The 11,812-nt window shown below is 37.9% G+C and overlaps 1 protein-coding gene across 5 annotated transcripts in view; it reads right to left on the reverse strand.

Moving 5' to 3' along the window:
- The window catches only part of myo18aa (myosin XVIIIAa), a 40,323-nt gene extending 30,892 nt beyond the window's left edge, over positions 1-9,431 (reverse strand). For 4 of the 5 annotated variants that reach the window (XM_059539883.1, XM_059539882.1, XM_059539880.1 and 1 more), the window contains exon 1: positions 8,302-9,431. In XM_059539883.1, the coding sequence (XP_059395866.1) occupies positions 8,302-9,300 (999 nt within the window). In that variant the 5' untranslated portion in view covers positions 9,301-9,431. Of the gene's footprint in view, positions 1-114; positions 258-8,301 lie in introns of those variants that run through there. The other variant, XM_059539881.1, reaches the window with a different exon arrangement.
- Positions 9,432-11,812: the final 2,381 nt, after the last annotated feature.

Consider the following 11,812-nt stretch of genomic DNA (forward strand, 5'->3'; position numbering starts at 1 on the left):
ACACCAGAACATCCACTATAAATAGAGCACATGTGAAGAGGCCACAATGTGAAGTAACCAACACACACACACACAAACGGCTGTCCGGCAGCCAATAAACACAGATTCCTGTACCTGTCAAACATAAAGTAGACACATCGGATCCCCTTTGTTAAGTTAAGCAGGTGGTCAGGTAGACATCCATGGGCAGACGTCTTGAGCGAGGTTCAACGTGGGGCAGGACGTTACGACAAGGACGTCAAGTAAGAGTGCTCTAGCTCGGGAGGGGAGATGACAGCTGCTTGAGGACACTAAGGATATAAATAACCATGCAGACCCTAGTACCCCCTGACCACACACACACACACACACACACACACACACACACACAAACACAACAAACTGGATTACAACAGCTTAACTGTTCTTTAAGAAAATCCTGCCAAATTCAATTCACAAATTTCACCAAAAGAGACAACAAGTTCAAATCCCACCACAAGGGGGCCACAACACGTGTAACTAAACAAAATAATGCTGTTTTACATAGATCCACCAGAGGGTGATGTTGTGCACATCTCTTGGAGACTTGGCTGGCATTGACCTAGCTGGCCTAGCTGAGTTTTTTAACAAACCCCAACCCTAAGTGTTGCCATGTAACCCATCCCACACACTGTCCCTTCAAATCTAGAGACCAGCGGGTCATTGTTGAGCTCTTTTAACTTGCACAAGTAAGCAACGCCCCAAACAACCAAACAAGAACGTGCTACAAATCCTCAAAACACTTAAGCAACCACATAGCGACATACCTGCAACCACTCACAGCATCATAGCTTGGTGCTAATGACATGTTTAGCTTAAGAAAATGTGCAAATCTAAAACATCTTCAGCTCAGAAATAAACTATTCATGCTGGTGAAGTTTATCAATTGAATATAATGGAGCTGCAGTGAGCCTCTGTGATTGGTAAGAGTTGGTAACAGGGTAATTGATTGTGCTACAACTGAGGGGTGGTGGAAAATTTGTTTTATGTAAATATAGTAGTCCAAAAATACATACGTATGAAGATATATTATTGTTTCATACTATAAACTCTATAAGCTATAGCTCTTTCACCCAGACCAGTTCATAACACACAATATTGATGATCGATTACCTCATACAAACCCACGAGGCCTTATATTCTGGTGGGGTTGTAGGCCAGTCCAGGCCTGTCATATCATATCATATCAGTGCTGCAAAGCAGGACACAAACAGGCTAGCATTGTCTATAGAGGACATGGTGGGCTCCTTAATCTGATTAGCTCCCCATGTAGATGGATCCCTTGTCTCTGTGTGGTCTAAGAAATCCTGATGGATCTTGTCTTATCGGCCATTTTCACTAAAAGCAACTGCATTCCATGCACAGTATTCACAATGAATGCTATAAAATGAAAAGAAAATGAAAGACTGATGTGAACCTTATCAAACATTCTTTCATTTCTTAACTACAGCAGCTGATTAGAGGAGAAATAAACATAAGGCAGGACTAAATGGCAAACATGCGCTAACACATGCACACATCAAAACTTACATTACAAGTAGCCTATGATGAAGTGTGAAGTTTAGGTGGGTCTCCAAACAAGTACACAATGTCACATGATGGGAGGTCTAAAGACTTTTTAAGCCCCACCTAGTAGCCGGCACGTTGCTAGGGTAATGAAATGTGGCACCTCCTTCCCTTAAAGCCTGATTATTTTTAGCTGTTTTTGCTAATCCAGCGTTTGCTAATACCAAGTGGTAATGGAGCAGAAAACTATCCATTTCATGTGCTTTTAAACACATATGTGCTGTTTAGTCATGTTTAATATAAGCTATACTGTAAATGAAGGATTTAATCAAATCTAGGATAAAAGCATGATTTGATCTCGGAGGGAAAACAGGTTATACGTTCAAGTATACAGTATGTTGTATCATTCATTTGGAATTGAAAATGTGTCTTTTAACAAATTTCTAGTGTACAAGTAAAGGTGGGGACAGGCAAAAACTGCTACCCGATTTAAACACCCGCTTCACAAACTAAAAGTATTGCACAAATATGTAAAAAAAATATATAACAAAAAAAAAACCCCAGATGTTTCTCTCATTCAGAAACATCCTGAGGGTACAACCCTGTGGACAGATAACAGCAACAGCATGTCTGGTCTTGCTGCTACTCTGTCCATAGTGATTTACATAACATTTACATTATTGAAAAAGTGCCCATATGATGTCTTAAGTAAATGATACAAGAAACCCTTAATAAGTTCACAGGTTTGGTTACAATAAACTCTGGTCTGATTGCTCTGTTAATACAGTGACTTGAATAAGTGTGAATGTTGCTATCCGAACCATGTTGTGCAGCAAACAAGCTTTCAAACTAACTCTGGTGTATTTCGACTGAAATAAGAACACAACATGGACCAACGACATCCAAACAAACACAAATTCCATTACAATTCAGTACAGGTGCGGGAATTGCCATCTATTTGCAGCAGAACTTCATATGTACACATACAACGAGCACATTTAGTCCAGTCCACAGCATTATTTTGTATATTCAGTAAGTTTTGATGCAAAATATATGTCATAAAACCTGTTGAATAAGGTTGTGACCTTATCCTATTATGTTTTGTTTTGTGTCTTGTAATGGTACTTTGCTAAGCAAATAAGGACCAAATTCATCATTTTCTTTTTTGGTATGGACCAAAACAAAACTACAAGTGTGAACACACCCTTAGTGTCAAATTTAAAAGAAACTGATCTTCACCTTTGTGAAAAATAAAGCTTCACAACCAAATCAAATCGCAGACATTATGACAACATCGAATGGCATTCGAAATGCATTAAGAACGTAAATATGGTCATTGTTTTGATTCCATGCATTGTCATATTCTGAGGGTGTGAAAGGCCAGCAGGTAAATGACTAACCAACTGCTTCCATTAACCCAGTCACATTTAATGTACAAGTGAACTGTCTGAGGTCATCCCTATACCAACATGCTCACATTTAGAGCTGAAACACTGGACAGCTTCACACAGTCCCACTGCCAAATACCAGTGAAATTCAGCCCAAAAAACCGCAGCTGGTCATCACACAGACCCGGCGATCCAAACCAGGATAATTATCAGCCTGAATAAAGACACTTCCTGGACCCATGTGTCCCCGGACCAGCGTCAATATTAAGGTCCTTTCAATCTCTTGATAGCACTGGGGCGACACTGACAGCTCAAGAAAAACTTATGGGTCATCGGCCAGGAAATAAAGTGGAGACATAAAGAGAGATTTGACAGAGAGGACTGAGGGACAGCAGACATTGATGACAGATGAAAGACACTTCCTGGATTCAGTGCCTGATGTGCAGCCAAGTTAATCCATTACATAATCTAATCTGATACTAGTTAATGAAGCCATTCACGGACAGATTGTTTCAGAGCAGTCGGAGGACATTCATAGTCCACATGCTGTTGAACCCTCACAGGGCAGACGAAAAAGAGAGCCATTGAGCCCAAAGAAATAATACAGAATAGCTTTCATAAAATTTAGTGGGGGTAATTTAGAATAGCAATGCAAACATTGACTGACACAGATTGATCTAGTCTAGACTGTTGGTAATGCGCAATTTAAAAATTACTTTTTTTTTACAACCACAAAGCGTTTGGGGTCTATAAGATATTTTGTAATTTTTTTTTTGTTTTCTTTGCATACAAAATGTATTCTCGAAGCTTCGTAAAATTACAGTTTAACCACTGATGTCACATGGACTATTTTACTGATGTCCTGTTGCTGTCAATGCAGGGTCAGAAAGCTCTTGGATTTCATCAAAAATATCGTAATTTGTGTTTCAAAAATGAACAAAGGTCTTATGGGTTTGGAACGACATGAGGGTGAATAATTAATGATAGATTTTTCACTTTTGTGTGAACTATCCCTTTAAGACACCATGTAATGTACATGTCAATTATATTGCTTATGACTGGCTAACCTTCACATATCAGCATTGTTCGCATTGTTGTTCATCAGGACAAGCCTAGTTGCTAAATACTGAATAGACATTGATATACAAGTGTGGGTGGTTTTAGGTTAGCAAACATTGCATTGTTAACCCTAAAGAATGTCTACATAGTACATTGAAAATTCAAAAAAGCCTAAATAGATTTTTGTGTTCAGATTTCCCAACAGATTCAGCAGTCACACACAAAAGGGCATTATAAGAGCATGTTGTTTCATTCATTCAGAGGCCAATCCTTCAGCTGAGGACAGGAGAGGGTGTGAGGAGAGTGTGTGTTTTTAAGTGTAGGTCTTCTCACTACAGTAATGCAGCTGAAACCTGTCTGTCTGGTAACTATCAGCGCAAACAATCAAACCTGTCAAACAAAATCAAAAGCGTTTCCTGTCACATTCACAGACACACCATGATTGAACAAATAGCTGACATTCTACTGGCATAAAGCCACTCATGCTGCATGACAAACTGTAAGAGTATCTGCCTTCCATTTCAGTTCTGGAGGGAAATTACTATGCATGATTTGCGCCCAGTGATTTTAAAAATTGTTTTTGTTAACTGAAATAAAGGCAAAATTAAAGAGTTAGTTCACCCGAGAATGAAAATTCTGTCATCAATTACTCGCCCTCAAGTCGTTCCAAACCAGTACGGCATTCATTTATCTTCAGAACACAAATTATGATATTTTTGATGAAATCTGAGAGCTCTCTGAAAAGAATACACAAGTTTTCTCCTGAACGTAAACAACCCTTCCATCTAAAAATGGCTGAAGACAGTAACTCGTGTAGAAGAATTGTTGATTAAATTATGTTATTTTTGTTTTCTTTGCACACAAAAAGTATTCTCGTAGCTTCACAAAGCTGAAGTTGAGCCACTGATGTCACATTAACTGCTTTATCGATGTCCTCACTACGTTTTCTGGGACTGGGAACATTGCAATTGCATTGCTGCCCATGCAAGGTCAGAGAGCTCTCAAATTTTATCAAAAATATATTAATTTGTGTTCAGGAAATGAATGAAGGTCATACGGGTTTGGAACGACATGAGGGTATTTATTGACAGCATTTACATTTTGGTGTGAACTAACTGTAATTAAAGCTTTAATTAAAGCTTAAACTAACATTTAAATGTTGCCTTTGAAACTAACTGAAATAAATAAGTTATTAAAGTCCTATAATTACCAAAAAATAAAAAAATAAATAAAAACGAAAGTTAATTCAAATTTGTATATTTGGATTAATAAATATATAAATAATACTAAAATAACTCTGCAGTGTTGTTTATTTGCACATGCTGTCTGCACTATTTTAGCATCCAGTTCAAAGGAACTGCATATCAGGTAAAGGTGTGAATGGGAACAAAGGTTTTGCTGTATTTCACTGACCTTTTCAAAAAGGTAAATTTAAAAAAAGGTTTTGTGAATAATCTATACTGATCCTAATTGGCACAGAATGCTGTGTTGCACAATGAAAATGACAGTGACTGTGGGACTATTACAACACATTTAAACATAATTGCAAGTGTTTAAAAGCTGGTGGGAAACAAAAGTGTCTACATTAAGTTGCAACAAGCAATTTCTCCATGCAGCTCTCCACAGTGGCATAGTCTAGATTTCTGTATCACAGTCTTTATATAGAATAACCTCTTCTAGGTCAATCCCAAATGTGTCATGTCTTTTTCTGTGCTCCTCTTAAAGTGGGCCAGTAAAAACCCCGGTGGGACTCCTGCCCCCTGCAGGCTGGGTCAGACTGGCCACTTTATCACAAAGGGTGCAGTTTATTGCAGTGGCTGATTTGACATCTCCTATCCAGATGACATTGTCATTTGAGACGGACGGTATGAGGATACGTTTTTTTTAATCATTATTGTAAAACCGAATATTGTGAGTTAGGCTACTGGTATTTGGTAACAAGAACTGGGAGAAAACCTGGTCAGCATAACTTGAATATCCTAGATTTTCAGCATTTCTTTTGATTGATATGACAGGCATTTTTCAGCATCTAGACTGCATAAATGTATATGCATATAGGCAACTATAGGATTTATAAGAAAACTCAGTTTCACCAACGGATAAAAAAAAAAAAAAAAAAAGCTTTTTTATCTCACAATTTCCCCCAGAATTCAGAAATGTGAGAAAAGTCAAAATTGCAATACATAAAAAGTTTTCTTGCATTTCTAACTCTTTTTTTTTTCAACATTTTGAGTTTGTATCTCAATTCAGTCTTTTGGTTTCCACCACAGAAAACAAATTATGACCTTTTCCTTGTAACTGCAAGTTTAAATCTCACAATTCAGACTTTTCTTCTGAGAATTGTTTGAGTTTATATATCACACACATTTTTGAGTTTATATCAAAACAGAATGTAGACCCACAGATATCAACAAGGGAGAAATTCACAGAGAAATTTAACATTAATGATGTAGAATAAAATATATGCATAATTTCACATACATAATATAAAGCAATCATGTTAATGTTTCTAATGAAAGTTATTAGAACATTTTCCCAAGCGTTTTTTATTTTATTTACATTTTTACATATGATTGGCTATGAAACATTTCTAATGGTCTGACATACTCTAATGCTGATGGTGTTCTAAAATAACGCTCAGACTTTGACACTGAGATTTCACTGGTTATCCATTAGCAGAAGGCATGTAAAGAGCTCTTTCCACACACACTCCTATTCAAACTCAAGCAAACCAACACGACAACAGGTTCAGCAGGAGTGATTGCTGACTCATGCGATCCATGCCACCTCATTTGATTAGCTTGACCAAAACACTCTCTTCAAACACCTGTTTCTTCCTATCTTCACTCCATTAGATAAAATGCTGTTTGTGTAAAAAACTGCTCGGTCAGATCAGGCCAGATCCTCTCAGCTGCACTAGGATAAACCTCTTATGTTTCAAAAGAACAAATATTACAGTACAGAAATACAGTATTCTACAGCATTCAAGAGAATGCAAGGGACGGTTTCCATTTCAGTTGTGAATAAAAATGTGATTTTTTTTTTAACAACCTAACTTAAGATTTGTACTATTTATGCATAGATATCAAGTCTCTAATAATAATAGGGAAGTGTAACCACTCTAACTTCCTATGTGACTTTGAGCAAGGGCAACTGGCATTTTGAAATATCTGAGGAATCACAATGACAGACGATTACATACAAAAAACAAACACAGCTGACATTACATCTGCTTTCACCCAGACCACCTGACCTTCAGACTGACTACAGAAATCAAAAATCTGTGTTTTCATCTCTGTTATCAAAAGACCCATCAATGCTTTACGTCATAAGATTAAAATATACTAAAAGTGCTGTCAGGCCAACAGATTTGCTCCCATTCTGAAACGGGGCCGTTTGCTGAGCTGTATCAGGATACAGAGATGAAAATGTGTCAGAGAGCAACTGGGGAATACAGCAAAGCCAAGAGAGCAGACAACTAAAAAGTTTCTAATTGTTCTGCAAACATTGAAACAGAGATTTCAGGAGAACTGAATAGACCTTCAGGAATAGTTTCACAGATGCTTTTATCCAGATGCATTCAAAGTATACACTTTATAATTCCTTATAAATCCTTATAATACATTCCTTATATGAATTGAACCCATGCCATTGGCATTGCTAGCACCATGATTTATTCTAAAGTTATGTAGGGTTAATATCACAAAACATTCAGTGAACAAATAAAAGACTCTTTCTGACTCAGAACCTCTCCGTTTAACAGCATATTAGATAACAATAATAATTTGTTTTTGCTTTTTTTTTTGCAATTTGTTCCACTCAGATGGGACTCTACATACATACAGATCCATTATGGGTAAGCGACAAAAATGCATTAGACAGGTTATTAACCCCCCTGAGCTGTCTCGCTGAAACTGTTGACATTATCAACAAATCTCTGCAGAACGCTCTTTTCAGATGTCAACAGACACACTCGTATTGCTCTGAATTCCCAGAATACCTCAAGGCTCTAAAGGATCTTCTACCTGAAATGTTGCTGAAACATACAATATGTACCCTCAAACTGTATTAGTTTTCATGAGAAACGTCAAAATGCCAAACATGTATGATGCAAACTGCACTTTTAGTTTAAAAAAAACACTAATTATCAGATTATACTGACAACATTTCATTGGGTTTTATTGGCCTAGTGGATGTTGGGAAGACCACAGAACATCATGTGAAGAAGAAGAGATTGCACCCATGTAATTCCATGGCCCAGTCTGTGTTAGAAGAGTTAGTCTTCCATGTGTGATTCAACACATCAAACCATAACACATAAGCATCTCACCTCGTAAACATCATGGTACGGGCCTCTGGTGTTCCTCAACCAACAGCGGCTCAGCTCACTCAACTCCACGATGGGCTGCACCTTCAGACGTACTGTGTCTCCAGACTGCCTGATCATCTCCACGATCTCATCCCTGCTTTTACTTTCCACGTTCCTCCCATTGATCTCTACCAGACGGTCGCCTGGCACCAGCCCCAGAGTCAGGTCCTTATTCCTAGCACCAGGCTCGGCAAAGTGGACCACCTTTCGGTAGAGCGACCCGTCGGGCCGCTGGTCCACCATGGTGGTACGACGAAGGGAAAAACCGAAATCGCCCGTGTTGCGGCGCTGAATTTCCAACTCTCTTGGTGCAGGAATTTGCGGAGGTGCTACAGCAGGCAAGGACAAGTCTGCTGGGAACGTTCGGTCCACTATCTCTGGGACTTGGATGCTCTTTGCAGGGCTGGTGGGATGGTGAGGTGTATATAGAGGCGGGGGATTGAAGACCTTGACCTCTACCTGGGGTGAGGGAATGGTGGAGTTCTGCCCTGATGGTGCAGTTGACCCTGAAGGGCTTTCATCTTTGCTCTTCATTGAGAAAGAAAACCGCTTCAAGATTTGTTCGACTGGGGAATTCTGCTTCGTCATGGAGTCGTATTTGAGTACCTGTTCTTTGATGGATGACTGGCGGATGTCTTGGACCATCTTAATGTCATCACTGGAGCCCGCAGGTGTTATGGTACCCTGAGTATAGAGTTTCCTAAGGTCCCCGTCTGTCAGGCTGAGCTCTGTGTTTCGGACCACCTTGATGGGAATAGGGCTGGAAATCTCCAGTTTTCCTTTGGCCTCCCGTTTAGAGCTGCTTCGATGAATATGAAAGAAACCTCTCCTCACGCTCATTTCCTCTAGGCTCTTCAGCTCGGCTTGAGACATTCGCTCTTTTTTCTCTTTCTTCTCCTTCTTCTCCTTTTTTATTCCATCCTTCTCCTTGTCTTTATCTTTCTTGATCAAGTGGAACATGGTTGGGCACAAAAATAGAATCCACCAGATGTTGGTCTCCTCACAGCATATAAATTAATGTTGGCATTGAGTCATGACCAGCACTGGTTCCACAGCACCAAGACCACCACAGCAACAGGTGAAGCCCTCCTCTAAAACAACAGATCGACAAACAGAACACAGTGTTTTTATATTCCCTCCTATTTGCAATGACTGTAGTAGTCATGAGGTTAAAAATGCTTCTTTTTTTAGAAACTTAAAATATTATTATTAATAATAACAATATTATTATATATTACAATTAATAATAATAATAATAGTAATAATAAAACGTTAAAAAAAATTAAACACAGACACAATCAATAAATATTATATAAAACAAATGTAAAAATGCTATGCCTATGTTTGAAGTATAATTTTATTTGGTAAAAAATACAATAATATATTGCACCGGACAATGTTCATATCAATCATTTCAGTAATTCATGGATTAACATAGCTAAAAAAACACATAATGTATTAATCAAGAGTAAAGAAAGTGTACACGTGACGGTATACCCCTATGTGACGTCGCACACTCTCATTGGCTGTTCTTACCTTTTCCTGACAGGTACACAAAATCGGTAAGAGACGTTTATCATCGATAACAATTAGAAAACTTATACAATAATGTCATAAACATTATGTAAAACACAGCGACATAAATCAGTGATGATGTTGAAACGATCCGTTTTCACGATTATCCAAACAAAACGAGTAGAATGAATCACTTCCTGAAACTCTTCATCTCATCGCCCCCTGAACGCTTCCTCTTCGAATTAAATGAAACTCTATGTTTGGAATCTCAAATATATGTAACTATACTTGTGCTACGAAATCACTTGATCTCACCTGCAGAATCATGTCTATCGTGTAAAGTTGAATTCAACTCTTACTGATTCAGCTCTTAATGTAAATCTACGAGGCTTTAAAAATGAAACTCTTTGTGCTTTTAATATATTCCTTAATTATGCAATATAAACCCCTATACTCATATCCTACATTTATATACAATAATTTCTAGATCATGTATGTCATGACTTTAAGGTGAATGTTTTGGTGCGCGTAATGCCCTTCTCTAAGCCTATTTATTCCGCATCACCGCAAACAGACAGTCTGTTCACCTGTACAGTGAACTAAACACAAATGTCGCTAAAGATAATCAAACTTACCTTTGAAGCAGTGCTGAAATAGTGTGTCGATGCCCTTGTGCGCACTGAAGTGCGGCACTGGTGCTGTGAAACGCGTCTGGAGCGTTTGACGGTCAGTGGGACGCGCACACCAGCCGAGCGCGCTCTCGGATCACTGAGCACTGCTGGATATGATCCCCTCAAGAAGAGTTGAGCACATCAGTTCATCCCTTCGCATGACTTTGATACCTAGAGAGTTTTAGGTCGAGATACTAAGTTGACTAACTTCAAAGTTTGGTTTGTCTGATGTGACCAGTTAAACTAAAATAAAAAATAAAATACATTTAAAGATAATAATTTGTAGCCTATCATTCGATCATTTGTATAATAGTAATAACTATAGGTATTAATCAATTAGCCGTATATAGAAATAATAATAGACTTGTATGCAAACTGTTGACATTTTAAATGAAAAGAAAGCAATATAAATATGTAAAATATGTTCAATAGAAATTATTGTCTTTTCAACCATGTCCTTGATTTTGGGTGCACAAATTTAATCGCAAAATGCCGTGTGTTGTATTCGTAGTGGTTCAGGTTTATTTGCATGGACATAGCGCCCTCCTCTGGACCGACTCTGTGACAACACCAGTCCCTCTTTATGTATGTTCTTAGATTTTTTTTTCAGTTACGCAATAATCTTCAAAATCCCCAATCTGTTGCACATTTGTGATGTATTTATCTAATTCATATTCATACAACATCTCTTTTTCTGGTCTTGTAACCTGAATGAGCACATAGCTTTAGATATTTAGAAGGTTCAGTGGCATAAATGGTAATAAAATAACAATATGGGTCCATTTAAAGTCTTCAAATATCCAAACCATTAATGGAAACTCCTCAACCAATACAGATGAATAAACCATACGTTCAAATTCGGCTGTGGTGTTTTGGTAGAAAAGCTACATGTAAATCTTGCTTATGTCATACTTAAATCATGATTACAGCATATCAGATACTTAGCCATAGCCAATCAATTTCGCCAGTTTCTCCACACCTGGCCTAACTTTATTTAACTGATCTAACATTATCTGTATTAGCTTCTATGTTAGACAATTTTGTGTCAAACATAAACTATTTAAAAAGTTCACCACAGGTTCATCGTGGATGAAGAGGATTTTAAACTGGCCCATATGAAGAGCACATTCAGAGCACTTTTATATCACATTCAAGGACATATTGTACTAATAAGCTGGTCCTGATGTAATCACAGTGTAATAGTTGGTAAAATATAACAGACGCTTTCTGTGAAACAGCACTGTGCAGTTATTCACTACTAATGCTGCTTTACTATATTAAAGGAA

The sequence above is a fragment of the Carassius carassius genome, chromosome 45 (genome assembly GCF_963082965.1).
Source record: "Carassius carassius chromosome 45, fCarCar2.1, whole genome shotgun sequence".
Taxonomy (NCBI): Eukaryota; Metazoa; Chordata; class Actinopteri; order Cypriniformes; family Cyprinidae; genus Carassius; species Carassius carassius.